The sequence below is a fragment of the Ordospora colligata genome (genome assembly GCF_000803265.1).
Source record: "Ordospora colligata OC4 chromosome Unknown contig_03, whole genome shotgun sequence".
Lineage (NCBI taxonomy): Eukaryota > Fungi > Microsporidia > Ordosporidae > Ordospora > Ordospora colligata.
This window is the reverse complement of record NW_014575405.1, coordinates 38,962-54,905: the sequence shown is the minus strand read 5'-3', so window position 1 is coordinate 54,905 and position 15,944 is coordinate 38,962. Positions and strand designations below refer to the sequence as shown.

At 36.8% G+C, this 15,944-nt stretch overlaps 14 protein-coding genes and 1 non-coding gene across 15 annotated transcripts; 10 read left to right on the top strand and 5 right to left on the bottom strand.

Annotated features, from left to right (window-relative positions):
* Nucleotides 1–21: 21 nt before the first annotated feature.
* Nucleotides 22–966, top strand: M896_030480 (adenine nucleotide alpha hydrolase; the record flags this gene model as incomplete). Its single annotated transcript, XM_014708618.1, has 1 exon — nt 22–966. One exon carries the CDS (start codon nt 22–24, stop codon nt 964–966), a length of 945 nt encoding a protein of 314 aa, XP_014564104.1.
* Nucleotides 967–1,058: 92 nt separating this feature from the next.
* Nucleotides 1,059–1,913, bottom strand: M896_030470 (uncharacterized protein; the record flags this gene model as incomplete). The annotated part of the gene is made up of 1 exon (XM_014708617.1): nt 1,059–1,913. The coding sequence occupies one exon, from the start codon at nt 1,911–1,913 to the stop codon at nt 1,059–1,061; it is 855 nt and encodes a 284-aa protein (XP_014564103.1).
* Nucleotides 1,914–2,153: 240 nt separating this feature from the next.
* On the top strand, nt 2,154–2,717 carry M896_030460 (uncharacterized protein; the record flags this gene model as incomplete). The annotated part of the gene is made up of 1 exon (XM_014708616.1): nt 2,154–2,717. The coding sequence occupies one exon, from the start codon at nt 2,154–2,156 to the stop codon at nt 2,715–2,717; it is 564 nt and encodes a 187-aa protein (XP_014564102.1).
* M896_030450 (cytidylate kinase) lies at nt 2,714–3,370 on the bottom strand (the record flags this gene model as incomplete). Its single annotated transcript, XM_014708615.1, has 1 exon — nt 2,714–3,370. The coding sequence occupies one exon, from the start codon at nt 3,368–3,370 to the stop codon at nt 2,714–2,716; it is 657 nt and encodes a 218-aa protein (XP_014564101.1).
* A 97-nt stretch (nt 3,371–3,467) lies between these two features.
* On the bottom strand, nt 3,468–4,757 carry M896_030440 (uncharacterized protein; the record flags this gene model as incomplete). Its single annotated transcript, XM_014708614.1, has 1 exon — nt 3,468–4,757. One exon carries the CDS (start codon nt 4,755–4,757, stop codon nt 3,468–3,470), a length of 1,290 nt encoding a protein of 429 aa, XP_014564100.1.
* Nucleotides 4,758–4,805: 48 nt separating this feature from the next.
* M896_030430 (molybdopterin biosynthesis protein MoeB) lies at nt 4,806–5,936 on the top strand (the record flags this gene model as incomplete). The annotated part of the gene is made up of 1 exon (XM_014708613.1): nt 4,806–5,936. The coding sequence occupies one exon, from the start codon at nt 4,806–4,808 to the stop codon at nt 5,934–5,936; it is 1,131 nt and encodes a 376-aa protein (XP_014564099.1).
* Nucleotides 5,937–5,999: 63 nt separating this feature from the next.
* M896_030420 (uncharacterized protein) lies at nt 6,000–6,491 on the top strand (the record flags this gene model as incomplete). Its single annotated transcript, XM_014708612.1, has 1 exon — nt 6,000–6,491. The coding sequence occupies one exon, from the start codon at nt 6,000–6,002 to the stop codon at nt 6,489–6,491; it is 492 nt and encodes a 163-aa protein (XP_014564098.1).
* Nucleotides 6,492–6,743: 252 nt separating this feature from the next.
* M896_030410 lies at nt 6,744–6,816 on the top strand. The gene has a single exon. It is a non-coding gene; the product is annotated as a tRNA-Val (tRNA).
* Nucleotides 6,817–6,964: 148 nt separating this feature from the next.
* On the top strand, nt 6,965–8,212 carry M896_030400 (regulatory subunit of ATP-dependent 26S proteasome; the record flags this gene model as incomplete). Its single annotated transcript, XM_014708611.1, has 1 exon — nt 6,965–8,212. One exon carries the CDS (start codon nt 6,965–6,967, stop codon nt 8,210–8,212), a length of 1,248 nt encoding a protein of 415 aa, XP_014564097.1.
* Nucleotides 8,213–8,332: 120 nt separating this feature from the next.
* M896_030390 (uncharacterized protein) lies at nt 8,333–10,957 on the top strand (the record flags this gene model as incomplete). Its single annotated transcript, XM_014708610.1, has 1 exon — nt 8,333–10,957. The coding sequence occupies one exon, from the start codon at nt 8,333–8,335 to the stop codon at nt 10,955–10,957; it is 2,625 nt and encodes an 874-aa protein (XP_014564096.1).
* A 95-nt stretch (nt 10,958–11,052) lies between these two features.
* On the top strand, nt 11,053–11,961 carry M896_030380 (Myg1-like protein; the record flags this gene model as incomplete). Its single annotated transcript, XM_014708609.1, has 1 exon — nt 11,053–11,961. One exon carries the CDS (start codon nt 11,053–11,055, stop codon nt 11,959–11,961), a length of 909 nt encoding a protein of 302 aa, XP_014564095.1.
* A 149-nt stretch (nt 11,962–12,110) lies between these two features.
* Nucleotides 12,111–13,364, bottom strand: M896_030370 (histone deacetylase; the record flags this gene model as incomplete). The annotated part of the gene is made up of 1 exon (XM_014708608.1): nt 12,111–13,364. One exon carries the CDS (start codon nt 13,362–13,364, stop codon nt 12,111–12,113), a length of 1,254 nt encoding a protein of 417 aa, XP_014564094.1.
* Nucleotides 13,365–13,441: 77 nt separating this feature from the next.
* M896_030360 (PelA-like RNA-binding protein) lies at nt 13,442–14,485 on the bottom strand (the record flags this gene model as incomplete). Its single annotated transcript, XM_014708607.1, has 1 exon — nt 13,442–14,485. One exon carries the CDS (start codon nt 14,483–14,485, stop codon nt 13,442–13,444), a length of 1,044 nt encoding a protein of 347 aa, XP_014564093.1.
* Nucleotides 14,486–14,600: 115 nt separating this feature from the next.
* On the top strand, nt 14,601–15,428 carry M896_030350 (putative sugar kinase; the record flags this gene model as incomplete). Its single annotated transcript, XM_014708606.1, has 1 exon — nt 14,601–15,428. One exon carries the CDS (start codon nt 14,601–14,603, stop codon nt 15,426–15,428), a length of 828 nt encoding a protein of 275 aa, XP_014564092.1.
* A 194-nt stretch (nt 15,429–15,622) lies between these two features.
* Nucleotides 15,623–15,928, top strand: M896_030340 (homeobox domain-containing protein; the record flags this gene model as incomplete). The annotated part of the gene is made up of 1 exon (XM_014708605.1): nt 15,623–15,928. One exon carries the CDS (start codon nt 15,623–15,625, stop codon nt 15,926–15,928), a length of 306 nt encoding a protein of 101 aa, XP_014564091.1.
* Nucleotides 15,929–15,944: the final 16 nt, after the last annotated feature.

The following is a 15,944-nucleotide window of genomic DNA, read 5'->3' as shown; positions in this document are numbered from 1 at the left end:
TGAATTTGAATAGTCCCTGTAATGGCATGTGAGAGATGTGGCATACTCAAGGCAGTGATTGTTAGACCAAGCGATAAGAGCAAAATTTGTAAGATGTGTTTTTTTGAGGTTTTTGAGAATGAAGTGCATGAAACAGTGATCTCTTCAAATATGTTCAGCAAGGGCGAAAAGGTGGGTGTTGGTGTAAGTGGAGGAAAGGATAGCACTGTGCTGGCATATGTGCTGGACTTGTTGAACAAGAAGCATGAATATGGGGTCGAACTTGTGCTATTGAGTGTTGATGAGGGAATAGCAGGATACAGGGACTATTCTATTGAAGCTGTGTGTAAGAATCGCGATGATCTTGGACTCAAGCTTAAAATTGTGTCTTTTTCAGATATATTCGGCGTAACTATGGATAAGGTTGTTGAAAAGGTCGGAAGAAGAGGAAGCTGCACATATTGTGGAGTATTTCGCAGAAAAGCGATTGAGCAGGCAGCAAGAGAGATGGGTGTTGATGCAATAGCCACGGGTCATAATGCAGATGATATGGCAGAGACTGTTTTGCTGAATATTGTGCGAGGAGACATATCAAGGCTCAGAAGATGCACTCTTGAAAAGACAAATGCGCAGGATGATGGTAATGGAGGAGTTATGTCGCTGCCCAGAATAAAGCCGTTCAAGAACTCTTATCAAAAGGAAATTGTACTTTATGCATTCCATAAACAACTTAGGTATTTTTCATCAGAGTGCGTATATTCTCCAGAGGCATCCAGGGGAGACTTGAGGGAGCTAGTGAAGGAATTAGAAAAGATTAATTCGAAGATAATCCATAATATCATCCGAAGCGGGGAGATGCTACAATCAGAGAGATCTGTAAGTGCTAATCCAACACCATGTATCATCTGTCTACATCCAACATCATCTGAAAAGAACATATGCAATGGATGTGAGTTTGTAAGAAAATTGAAAGAAAATGGAATCTGATGCATGAAATGAATATTATTGAATAGACACTGGATCATTGGTTTAATACGATATGTTTTATAATAACAATATAGATGTTTGCATTTAAAAATTTATTTACATAGAGTTTTTGTAGCGGTAAATCTTACCTTTGCATTGAGTTCCCTTTCAAAAATCCATATTGATATATAGGAAATAGTATACATGAAGGTTATTACACAGCTATATAGGCAGAATAGAGGAATGGATGGTAACACGGACATCATAGACACAGCAACGTATATCAACATGATCATATTTGGTTTTTTGTGAGTGTTGGTTTTTTCGATATAATTCGGAAATATCACGTAACCTATGAATGTCAAGCATAGAAAGTTGAATACTGAAGATGGGCTTTTTAGCCTTGATGAGAGAAGAATAAACCCCAGAAAGTAAGATGTCAGCCCAAGTGCCTGGTTGCTTGATATTTTCTTGGGGATGTTGATACTTTCTTCTAATAGCAGAGGTGTTTTTTCATCTTTTATTTCGATCAGCGACGATGAGTTGTATATTGACGATGATACTGAGTCTACAATGAATAATATCTGTGTTATTGCAAAGTAAAAGTAAAACGTTGTTGGATGTATCTCAACGGCCAGGTTGTGGATGAGTGGAGACATCAGGTACACAAGCATTAACATCATAAAGCTTGGTTTAAGGTTTATTCCTGTTTTCCTCTTGCTTTCCAGAAAACTGTCCGTGAATGCTGATATGAATGAAAACCATGATGTTTTTGGCATTTCTGCAGTCTCATCTACTGCCATGGTCCTGAACAGTGAAAATCCCAGCATAACAATAGAAACCCTGATCATCATTCGATTTATGTCTTCGTATGTTTCTGATGAGTATCTCCGCTTTCGCTGATGGCTTATTTCCATATAATTTGGCGGATAGTTCTGCTTCATGTACAAACATCTTTTCCACGGCATTGGGCCAAACAAGGGGTTTTGCACGAGTATAGTAAGACCTGTGTGTTTGTGCATATATTTGCATAATAGATGAAATTTGAATTCTTAGATATCTGGAGATTGTATGTTGATTATATTTCACTTGTATACTTATCCATTTGAGAAAATATTATCTAACTTATAATAAATAACCTTTAATGCACACAAGTATTAGTCAGGCATGCTTGTACTGATGATAAACAAAAAATCACTTACCCTTTGATGAAAATCTTTTTATTTGTGATTGGGATTATGTGTAGGAGAATAAATCTGGAGCCTAAGGGAACCTTTACATTTAGAGATAAGGTTGCATCTGGTGCTCCATATAGTCTAAGCTTTCAGGCATCACGAGGGGACAAAGGCTCGCAAAAGTCACTGATAACTGTGCTTGATCCAACAGGAAAACAAATGGTGGCAAGTAAGGATCCATATTCTGTGTATCACTTCAGGATGAAGCATGCAGGCGAAGTTACTGTGTCTGTCAAAAACAACAGTTCAAAAGAAATGCCATTTGTATACAGGCGCATTGAGCATATCAACCAGACTCAAAATAATTCTGGGCCAATAAACAATGAATTGGTTTCGGAGCTACAGAATGTTTTGGAGACAATTATACAAACACAACGAGCTCATATAAAAAAGCATGAAGAGCATGGAATGATGGTGGCTAAGTCAAGAAGACGCATCACACTGCTGCTGGTATTTGAAACTGTATTTTTCACAAGTGTACTGCTATTTTTGCATAAGAGAATGCTCAAGATGTTTGAAAGCAAAAGAGATGTTTAATTAAATGTTCTGGCTTTTCTAAAATACCTTATTATTTCATCTGCAGTTTCTTCTAATGTCATGTTGTCGTTTTCTATTACTACAGAGTCTTTTACGATTATGAGTGGACTATGCTTTCTTGTCTTGTCCTCATGATCTCTTTTTTTTATTGCTTCCAGAAGCTCTTCGTATGATTCTCCAGATGACTCCTTAAGTCTTCTGTTCGCTCTGGTTTCTGGACTAGCAGTAAGGTATACCTTGAGATCCGCATCAGGCATAATCTTACTGCCAGTGTCTCTTCCATCAATCACTATTCCATTTCTCTCAGCATCTATGATTGATCGTTGAACCATGGTAACCTTGTTTCTAACAAACTCCTCTTTTGCAACTGCATTCACATTCGTGTCGATCTGCTCTTCCCTAAGCATGTCAGATACATCCTCGTCATTCAAAATCACTCTCTTGTTCATCATCTCGATCCTTAGGTTCTGAATATACTCTTTTTGTTTGTTGTCTTCAAGACAAATACATTCAAATGCCTTGAGAAGGCCGTGTGTAATTGCTCTGTAGAGATTCCCAGATATGAGATGCGAAAATCCAAGTTTACTTGCAACCATGCTGGATGTACTGCTCTTCCCGCTTGCTGCAGGCCCATCAACTGCAATTTTATACATTTGGGGTTTTTACTCACAATATGATTTATTTAATCTCGGCTCCATCTGCTTATGCATTTTATACCTAGTTTTATACTATACATATATTATTGATGCTTCATGATAGCTTCATAATAATAATAATTCCACAACTATACAGAGCATACAAAAAATCATTTCCAACATGAACACCAACAACCTTTTCCCAAAAGTCATTGCGAAGTCTGCCTTGGGGATCGAAAATCTTGAATTCCTTGTGCAAGTGCCCTAGTAATACATCTGTGCTCCTTCTTACGAGTTGAAAGATCGGCTTTTCATTTGCATTCCTCTTATTGAGCGTTGCACATCGCACCACTCCGTCAAAACCACCAGTTATTGTACTTTTGCCATAGTTATCCAGGCACGAAATGGAATAATTGAATACTGCACTCGTCTTTTTCATATCGCTCTTTGAACAAATCGTCTTTGTTGAATTATTAAGAGTATCCACAATAAGCACGTTATTGCTTGACTCCAAAGTCTTGATAAACGTGTATCCAGAAGGAAATGAAGCATTTTTTACTTCCTGAAAGCTGAAGTCAAACGTAATAATCTTTCCACTCAACGATAATGCATAGAACTCAATTGTGCTTTCATTTATATTGTTTCTGTTTATGCTTTTTTTATGCTCCATTATACTTCCATCTTCATTCTCAGGTTCTCTAATTGCAATCGATGTAATCAATCCTTTTGCTATGCCAAATCTAGAAACAATGGACTCTCCAGATATCCAGATAACACTGCTACCATTTGTTGCAAAGATGATACCGTGGTTTTTATTAACTTCAATATCCACTATTTCCTTTGCATTTACTTCGCGCATATTTGTTACTTCACCATTGAACTCAAATCTTCTGATTATACCGTCACTGAATAATGCAACACAGCTTATGCTTTTACCCACCAATCTTGTTTTTATCTTTCTACAATATCCATATGAAAACCTTAGTACGTGTCTCAAAAGCATTTCTTTATCAAAGAGATAAATCTCAGACTCTCCAGAAGCAAAGGTAAATGTGGATTGTCCATCAAACACGTTTTTAACGCCTACAAAGATGTAATCACCGTCTCTTGATGGAAATGACGAGGTTGTTATACACATCCTGATGTTCTTCACAATTAAATCTCCATTTTCAAAATCTAGTCTATCATCAAGGTTGAATAATTCGTTTCGAAAGATTGCTTTTTTTATATGACATTCCATCTCGCTTGTTTTTTGCCTATTCTTGAACTTATCAATAAGAGATTCATCAATGTCATCCGGTCTGTGTATGCACACGATGTCTTTATTTTTCTTCTTATACCTTTTGCGCTTACTACCTGTATGACTAGTTGGTATACGTTTGCTATGCAGGTGCTTATTGCTCATCAAGGGATTCTTGTGATGTATTTTGCAAGTGTTTAGGTTTGCCCTTTGATGCTTCTGGAGTCTGATCTGTCCATGAGTGATGCAGAGCGATACTCTCGACAAGCAATTGTGGAAGGTATTGGTATAGAAGGACAGCATAAGCTTGGTAATTCTAGCGTGCTAGTAGTTGGCTGTGGAGGACTTGGTATACCTGTGGCTATGTACCTGTCATCGTGTGGATTGAAGAGGATTGGGCTTATTGATTTTGACAAGATAGAGATCCATAATCTACCAAGGCAAGTGTTGTATACAGAGAAGAATATATCTGAATTTAAAGTGACAGTGGCTTCTGAGTTTGTGAAGCAAATTAACTCGTCAATAAATGTGTCTGTATACAATGAGGCTCTGGATGCAACTAATGCAGAGCGAATTATTAATGAATACGATGTGGTTGTTGACTGCACAGACAGAATAGAGACTAGGTATTTGCTGAACGATTTCTGCAAGTTATTGAAGAAAGTGCTTATCTGCGGATCTGTTTTACAGTGGGAGGGACAGATATACAAGCTTATGCCGACTGGACCTTGTTATAGATGTTTGTTTCCTAGCATGAAAACTGGAGTGTTAACCTGTGAGAATGCAGGTGTAGTTGGCCCGATGTGTGGAATAATTGGATCTATGCAAGCATTGGAAGTTATTAAGTTGATACTAGGAGATGATGAGTCTAGGATGATTGTGTTTAATGGAACGACTTTTGATATTACAACGGCTAAGCTCAGAAGTCCTAAGAGTATTTGTAAGGCATGTACAAATAAGAGTTTAATTGAACCTGATGATAATTCATGCAAGGATTTACATACACAACAATGCGATGGAACAAGAGATGAGCTTTCTTGCAAGAGTTGGCAGGAAATATCAAATGATCTAGACGCATGGCTTGTAATAGATGTAAGAACTGTAATTCAATATCGAATGTTGAGGGCCAAAGGATCTATAAATATTCCACTGGATGAGTTGAAAAGCAAGATCAAGATGATAAAGTCGCAGGGGCCTGATGTAGGAAAGAAGATATGCGTGGTTTGTAAGAAAGGAATTACGTCTAAGAAAGGAGTCAAGATTCTAAAAGACGAAGGTGTTGAAGCGTATTCGATTCATGGAGGAATTACAGATCTGAAGAATCAAATTAGTAAGCATGATTGAGCAAGACGAGTTTTTAGAGGGATTGCGTTTGAATAAAAGATTTGATTAATAGGCCTGGCTGGAATGATAGGACGATCTCTTAGTGAAGTGTTGGATGTGAAATTGTTTGAAAATAGAAGGATATGTATTGATGAGGTTTTACCTCAGAATGTGGATTTTTTTGTAGTTGAGATGTCTGATATTCTGAAAGCGTGTATATTTGCATTTAACGAAAGCTCTGAGCATTACAAAAAGATTGCAGTGCGATATGGATGGAATGTGAGTGTGAAATCTGTGTACGAGTGTAGTTATGTGGATTCTGGTATTTTGGATGATGTCTGGTGTGCATTGAATGTGCATGAATGCAATGCAAGCGGATGGATTGATGTATACAGATCGAATACATGCAAAGTGACTGACTGGTACAAGTATGATATTGTTGTGAGAGTTGAGCCTTTGAGTAGTGGTGTTTCAACAGAAATAGATGGGAGAGTGGTGGTTTTTGATAGGGAAAGAGAATATATGAAAGTGAAGTATAAGGTGCTTGGGAATAAGGTTGTTTATTACATTGAGTAAGGTATTTGAGAATATGAATAAAATGAACTGATTGTACTTGAGAATATGAATAAAATGAATTGATTTAATTGTAAAATAGAATGTGAGTGTGTAAGTTTGTGAGTGATATTTTCAATGGGATATCATGTGGTGAATGAATTGTCAATATGCGTGCTATTGTGGTAATTGTTTATATTGTGATGAATATATGTATTATTGTGAATGTTATATGATGCTAAAATACTTTGTATATGATTAGACGATATCAGTGAGGCCCCTGTAGTGTAGTGGTTATCACGCGTCCCTTACTAGGACGAGGTCCTTGGTTCGATCCCGAGTGGGGGCACTCGTTTTATTGTTATGAACATTATGATATGTTTATGCTCAATTGGTGATTTAGAGACGCATTATGTGATGTATGTGCCCTGGCTTTTGTTGTTAACTTAATTCGATTTGCATTTTTAGCTCAAATTGTTTGTTAGGTAAACCCTTTGATGAGTAATCAGAAGCAAGATAACATAATTGATGAGAAGGATGTAGGATTTATGCTCAGCTATGGAAGAAACTACTACACAGACGGAATAGTTGAGAAAGAAGACGAAATAAAAAGACTTTTCGAACAGATTAGCTTGAAGCTTGGGACAAAGGAAGTAGAAACAGGACTTGCACCGCCAATGTGCTGGGACCTTCTTGGAGATAGAAACAGGATTCAAAGTGAACCTAATTTGCAAGTTGCACGGGTGTGTAAGATCCTTGATGGATACCATGAGGCAAGATATATGATAGGAATTAAAATGATAGCAAAGTTTATTGTAGGAAAGTCAAAAAAGCTTGATGCAAGTCTAATACAGGAAGGGATGAGGGTTGGAGTGGATAGAAACAAATATCAGATTGTATTGCCACTTCCAAGAAAAATAGATGCATCTGTGACATTGATGCAAGTTGAAGAAAGGCCTGATGTGACTTATAGCGATATAGGTGGCTGTGTTGAAGAGATAGAGAAGATACGAGAGGTTGTTGAAGCACCACTACTGAATCCGGAAAAGTTTGTTGCATTGGGAATAGATCCACCAAAGGGCGTTTTGCTTTATGGGCCTCCAGGAACAGGAAAAACGCTGATAGCAAGAGCAGTTGCTAACAGGACAAATGCATGTTTTATCCGAGTGATTGGATCAGAACTTGTGCAGAAGTATGTAGGAGAAGGTGCTAGGATGGTTAGAGAAATATTTAGCATGGCGAAGGGGAAGAAAGCATGTATAATTTTTTTTGATGAGGTTGATGCATTTGGAGGAACTAGATTTGATGATGATGATGACAATGAGGTACAAAGGACGATGTTGGAGCTAATAAATCAACTGGATGGATTTGATCCGCGAGGAAATATAAAAGTCCTGATGGCTACGAATAGACCGGATACTCTTGATCCAGCACTCCTTCGTCCTGGACGACTTGATAGGAAAGTTGAGTTTGGATTGCCTGATCTTGATGGAAGGGCATCGATCTTGAGAATACATGCAAAGACAATGAGTGTAGATAAAAGTATTCGGTTTGATTTGATCGCAAGACTGTGCAACAATGCAACAGGTGCTGAGCTGAGAAGCGTGTGCACAGAGGCAGGAATGTTTGCAATAAGGGAGCGGAGAAAGATTGCAACAGAGGAGGATTTTTTGAAAGCTGTTGATAAGGTGGTTAAAGGATATGCGAAGTTTTCATCGACGCCAAGGTATCTTACATACAACTAGTTAATAAATCTACAATGTTAATTTCACGATTCTTTTCTGATTTGATTGTTTGATTAGAAGATGGCGATTCTTGTTAATGCTGATAATACTTCTTTTACACAAGTATAGTTTAGGCCCTGGATGAATAGAATAGATGTAATGAAAGTTTTGGGGATTCCATTAGAGATTGTGTTTGATGGATGTATTGGGGAAGAAGCGCAATCAAATGTTATTGATTTGATTGAGGAGAGGACGTTCTTTAGGGTGAAGCAGAAGGATGTAAGCATGGACAGTTTGGTTTTTGAGGCACTAAAAGATGTATCATTTTCTATGTGTGAGTTAAGGTATTGGATTGGAAAGTGTGTATTTGGTGAAGAGATTGAATTTATGGAGAGTGTGAGTGTGATGATCTATGATAAAATCCCAGGAAGTGAAGTAAACAATGTATATAATATATGCATAAATGAAATATCAAGTTCAGAAGATGTGGAAACTGTATTTCAGAGGATAATTGAATCAGAGATTGAAAAAAGATTGGATGTAGATGAGAAGGGATGGAGTTTTAGCACGATTTCTAACATCTTTAAGAACGATCCTGCTAAAGATAAACGGATTGGAGATGGTCTTTTTTTAGCACAGAGATATAAAGAAGCATATAAGATTTATTCTAGATATAACAAAGGTGAGTTTGGGTGTTATTGCACTCAAATGTCTATCTATTGCCTGGTGTTGTCGAATAAGCCTCTACCACACAAGATGCTTGAAAGATTTTGTTATGCTGGTGAGAAATCAAAATTGTACTTGATAAGAGTGATGAGTATTGTGGTAGATGTAGAGAATGGAAGATTGGCACTTAAGCTTATGCCCAATCTTACTTGTGGGTCATTATTTAAGACATTTGCGCAGGAGTGCCTTAATAAGGTTTTGGATAGTAATGAATACTCCAGGAAAAGAGTTGCTATGGCATATGATTGCACAGTGATGTATCTTAAAGCTGATTTAATGGAAAGAGCTGGATTATGCGCTGATTATTTTCTTGAAATTACAGATATGCTGATTTGTAAAGCGAATTGTGGAGCCATTACTAAGGATACGCTTGCTTTTGTTCAATCACATATTCGGAGAATTGTAGGAATATCAGATAAACCACTTTTAGATAGAAATGTTTTGGATGAATACTTGGAATATACGGATGCTGAAGATTATTTGCATAAGACATCTATCACTAAGATTAGAAATGCAGTGGTATTTTTCAGGTCATATCAAGGATCCAGAAGTGAATTTGAAGGAGAGCTTAATCCAAATGAATGCTTGCTCATAGAGAGCAAAATTGGAGGATGCATGACTATAATTGTGAATGGTAATGGTGTTGAGACTCAATACGAACAAAATTGTGAGATAATGTTAAGAGAGCCAGGAAAATACATTATCAAGGAAATGGTTTTAAAAACGAATGGAATTGATAAAAAAGTCCAAATGAAAGAGTTTATTGATGTTGGTGAAGAAGTGAAGTTTATGCACATATTTATGGAAAATATTTATGAGATGTATTGTGGAGAAGTTTGTTATGTTGCTTGCAAAGTGATCAGGAATTATGAATCTGAGATTGTAATTAGCTTCTGTGACAGAAAATTTATAACAAGTATGAATGAGTTTAGATTTGAGATGATGTTTCCCTGTGTTGGGTATTTTGATCAAGAGCTGATTGTTGAATCTGATGGACTCCGGGCATGGCGTACTATCAGGTTTAATGTTGTTCCTTCATTTTCTATAAGCTTTTTACACTACAAGCATTGCTTTCCATTGTTGTTTATTCGTGTACTGAATCACACAAGAGAGGATGCAAAACTGACCAAGGTTTCTGTCATGAATAAGTGTTTTGATGTGTTTGGTATAAGCGTGGGCACATTGAGCTTTTCAAGAGAAGAAGCAATCAAGTACTTCAAGAAAAATATTTTGGGAGCGAATGGCGATTATAGTGAAGTTGAAGAATTGAAGAGTATTGGCATAAAGTCCAATGAAAGTTTACAGGATATACTTGGATCTATGAACAATTCTCCACCGGTTATTTCTGATTTGTTTTTTCAAGATATGGTGACTGCTACTAATGAGGAAATTTCTCTGGATACAAAAACAAGCACGATATTTGCGTATGTTAAACAGCTTAATGACATGAATCAAAAGGAATTGAACCTGAATGAATTTGAAAAAGAGAATGAAGTATCTGGTTCCTTGCTGGTTGACAAGATTTTGATAAGAAATTCAAGATTTGTGATGGTTTCTAAGTATATTGGAGATCATCCGTGTATTTCTCAGGATAGTATAGCTCCGTATGAGTTGCCAATAAAGATAGAGATAAGTGTGTCATCTGAAAGACGATGTGTATTTATGCCTGGAAGTATGTTTACTGAGTTAGCACTTAGCATTTTGAACATACAAGACACTTGTTTAGGAAATGTGCAGTCCCCGTTTGTTTATATAACCCATTCGGCATCAATAAGGCTGAATGAACCTGCTATAATATATCTATGTGTGAGCAATTACTATCAAAGCGCCAAACTGAGAGTGAATTTATTACCGAAGCATGCAATTATATGTAATGAAGATCGTTATCATTGTGCAAGAGAAATGTCGTTTTCGTTTTTTGAGATCAGATGTATGTTTTTAAGAAAAAGAAGATACGATGCTCATGACATGGGAGTAACGGTATATGTTGATTATGAGCAAATAGAGTTTGAATGTGAAGCAGATGTTGTTGTTACATGATACAAAGAGTTTTTTAATGCATAAAATTTTTGAATATGATTATTTACGTATTATTATTGAATATGATTATTTAGTTTTTATTATGTATCCTTATAATGAAGTTAGTAACTCACAACGGAAGATTCCATTATGATGAAGTTTTGTCAACAGCAATGCTATTGAGGATGTATCCGAAAGCAGAAGTTGAAAGGACGAGAGACAAGGCAGCATTTGAGCAAGGAGATATTGTTTATGATGTTGGCGGAGTTTTTGATCCTGAAAAAAGACGTTTTGATCATCACCAACCAAGCTTTACAGAAACATTTTCTGAAAAATACAACATTAAGTTGAGCAGTTGCGGACTCGTATTCAAGTACATGCATAAGAATTTCCTTTCGCTTTATGGAATAAAACCAGATATTAAGATATACCAGACTATTGTAGACAAGATATATTCCGAGTTTTTCCTGTATGCAGATGCAATTGATAACGGATGCGACATAAATGGGAGTGTAAGCATCAGGAGCATGCCAGACTTTGTGGCTTCGTTCAATCCTGATGAAAACTCTGGTGATATGGAAAAAATACGCTTTAACGAAGTGCTTGAGATAGTTGGAAGAGATCTGGACAACTACATGGATAGAGTCAGCAGATGGGCAAATAATTATGTATATGTGGAGCAAAAGGTTTCTGAGGTTGATGATGAGTTTTTAGTTCTGGATAGGTATTGTAACCCAGATTTAATTCTTGAAGTTGAGAAGAAATACAATAAGAACATCAAGATAATTATTTTTCCTTCTGTTGATGTTTACAAGGTAATTGCCATTCCAAAGTTCAAGGGAACATTCGAAACTAAGAATCCACTGAAGAAGGAGTGGCGTGGGCTTAAAGATGAAGAACTGGTGGAGGTTTCTGGAATAGAAGGCTCGGTGTTTGTTCACATATCTGGATTCTTGGGGATTAATAAAACACTCCCAAATGCCATCAAAATGGCAGAAATGTCTCTTGAAGCAAATACAGAATAAATCAATAGCATAAATAATCAAAATCTTTATTCACTTAATAACCACATATCTAACATGTATTTATATAATGTGTTGTTCATTGATCGTACATGCCATTTTATGAAGAAAATAAGAAATAAATGAACAATTTATTCGAAATAACTCGATAATCAAGCCACATCATCATTTTTTACGCTAGAAAGATTATTGTAATCCAGCGTATCATTTTCATAACTGTTTTTACCAAATGCCTCCTGATCAGTTGCATCGCTAATAAACTCTGGTGGAATGCTTGCCATTTGCACAGAAGGTGCATGATTAATATTTCTAAGGTTTTCATAAACCTTTGATACAATGCTCTCAAGGTTCTCTCTTGAGTTTTGATTCACCATATTAGAGGTAGGAACATCAATTTTATAAGTAGGTGCATAATAATAGAAGTATTCGTTGTACGGAATCTCCTGTGGAATTTCCACGTCTAACAGCATGCTTGTGTCATATGCCCATGCTTTCGAAACATTTCCAATGGTGTATCCTCCTCCTCCAAGCAATATAAGAGGAATATTGAAGCTCTGCACAAACTTTATGCATTTTGAATGCCCAATGTGCGATAGGTTGAAGCAGCCAAGCTTGTCTCCTGATAATGAATCTGCTCCAGATTGCAATACAATTGCATTTGGCTGGTACACCTCAATCACCTTGCTAATTACGGGCTTGAAAACACTAAAGTACGTTTCATCATCAATCCCATCTTTTAACGGCACATTCACAGAGTATCCTCTTCCCCTTGCCATCCCAACATCCGATACCATCCCAGTCCCAGGGAAATAATCTCCATACTTGTGAAATGAAACAGTCATCACTCGGTCTGTAGTATAGAACGCCTCCTCAACACCATCTCCATGATGAATGTCTATGTCTATGTACAATATCCTTTTGTTGTACTTCAAAAGCTCAAGAATTGCGAGCACTATATCGTTTACATAACAAAACCCAGATGCCTCGCTTCTTTTTGCATGATGTAAACCACCCGCCCAGTTTATTGCAATGTCATATCTTCCAGAATTAATCTTCTGAGCCGCATATATACTCCCCCCTGCTGTCAATCTACAATAGTCATATAGCCCAGGAAACACGGGGCAGTCATCTCGTATGTTAAATTTATGCAGATCCTTCAGCATTTCTCCCATATTCTCCCCAGAGACACTCGAAAGAAAATTTATATAATCTATGGAATGGAAGCTTGTCAGGTTTTCGTATGATGCATGGAAAGGTCTCAATATATCCATGTGTTTATAAAGCTCATATCCAACAAGCAGTGAGTGCGTCATCTTCACACGCAGAGGCTTCATCGGATGTCCCATTGCATAATTGAAATTCCCTATCTCAGGATCATAAAAATACACCGTCCTTTTATTACTCATTCAGGGCTAAAATTATTTCAATATCAAGAATGCTTATCTTCCTCAAATCAACACAAATCTGCAATCAATTTTAAAAATCATTTATAATTAAACTTCAGCATCGCACATACGCCGCCCATCTCCTTCAACTTCTCTCCACAAAAGTGCGCTGCTGGAATAATCGATATTTTACAATTAATTGCTCCCAGCTCCTTACAGAACATTTCTGCCTTTATCCTCTCTTCAATATTGTTCGGCTTAACCTTCTCATCAATTATCACCACTCTTTCCAATGCGCCATAATCCATAGCCTCTCGGATATCCTCCATCCCAATGCAAACCAATTCAGAGCCCTTTGCGAATGCAACAAAAAAATTCTCTGCTTGCTTCAGATCCTCCACATACTGAATTCCCTGGAACGTTTTTGAAAGCTCCTTGTTTGTAAGAATCGTATTGATAACCTTCAAATTTGAGTATCCTTTACATTCTGCAGGAACCTTCACCACACAAAAGCTTTTCAACACTTTAGAAAGCTCTTTTGCAAATGAAACAGCCTTGTAGAATTCATTTCGCACTTCAAATGCACTTGCCACTACAAAAAGATCAATCATACTCACATGCTTTTCTAATGTCTTGATAATATTACAGAACTTCTTGTTTTTTATTTCTTGCTTGATTAAAATACTGACTCTGGCTTTTGAGACTACAGAAACAACACATTCCTTCTCATAGAATATTATAAAAATCATTTCTGGTTGTGGCTTAGTCGCCTCTTTAAGCAATTTGATTGATTGACATGGCCATTCTTGCTTCTCTAATTCAAATGCATGACCAGGCACTATATCTATTGTGTGATATGATCCTAACTTCACATGTTCATGCATCACAACCGTTTTTCCTTTCAAATATATTGTGGAACTTCCAAGATCAACACTAACTGTCTCTATCTTGATCTTCAATGTAAGTGATATCCTCTGCTGTGTTTTCGCATCAATCTGTATTTTTCGAGTGGTGCTCGATGTTACCATATCTCCCATACTTATAACCATTCCAAGAACATAAATATCATCCTGATGTTCTGCAACTATCTCCATGCTTCCTGAGTTGTTCTTATGATCCACTTTATTTCTCTGAATCTTCATTACAGGGTGTTGTTAAACTAACGATCTGTTTTAGCATTTCCCCTTTCATTGTCCTGTCATAAGAAAACTCACAAGATTCGAATTGGCTTATATCAAACAATAAATCATCATAACAATGGACACAGAATTACAGCATGCCATAGATAAATTGAAATCAAGAATCTCGCTTTTGAAGAGTACATACAAAGGCTGCTCAGGATGCATCCTTGTCATCGGAGGATGCGAGTATTACACAGGTGCTCCGTACTTTGCTGCAACGAGCGCATTTCTAACAGGTTCCGAATTAGTATACATATTCACTATGCCTGAATCAATCATATCCTTGAAGAATCTGCTTCCTGAAGCAATAGTATGTCAGATAAAGTGCCATGAATGGATCCTAAATAGAGTTACTGCATGTGTGGTAGGGCCAGGCTTGGGACGGCCAGAACCGCACGTATGCAATGAAATATCAAAAATACTCTTATATCTTGATAAACGCAATGTTCCTATCGTAGTTGATGCAGACGCCATATTTCTTAGTACATCTCTGAATATACAAGCACTTACAACAAAAATAATCACTCCAAATATCTCCGAACAGCGTCATATTCATACACTTGATAAAAATACATTCTATGTTATGAAAGGTCCAAAAGATCTTATCAAATGGAACAATATCCAGATCGAAATTAGCGAAAATGGCTCCCCAAAGCGTATAGGAGGGCAAGGAGACATACTCACAGGAGTTATAGCATCAATAGTATCCAAATGTACATTTCCAATCAATAGCATGGATATAATTGCATCGATTTATCTTGGATGCATACTTGTTCGTAAGGCTGCACATACTGCATACAAGAAGCATTGGAAGACTGTAATTACAAGAAATATTCTAGGTGCATTGAAAGACACATTCGTGTTGGAATTTAAATCTCATTCATCTGATCCACGTGACATTTGAAACTTAAGATAATTCCCTCGCTATAATATAATTTCCACAAATCTATATCATCAGCCCATATCTGTTATTTAATTAATATATATCTTGTTGTATCGCTATCAATAAAATTGAAATATTCTGTAGATATCAATAGATTTGACATTTCAGATCTTTGCATTGATTAGAATAAATCTTCTCTACATCCACCGTTTTACATGCATACTGCGTTAAATGTTGAATTAAAAGCGTACACAAAGATCAAGCTCTCACGAGCACAGAGGATCTTCCTCAACAATCAGTTCAGTATAAATCCAAATCCAAATGCTCAGCAGAGAGCATTCATTGCCGATAGATCAATGATATCAGAACAAAAAGTTCGAAACTGGTTTCAAAACAGGCGCGCAAAGCAGAAAGACGATCTAAAAGCCGCACCATGCCTTGCTTTCCATACAGTGGATCTTGATACTACTCTATCAATCTCAATACATCCTACATCAAACGACCTTTATCTTAGAAGATAATCAATCCGTGAATCTA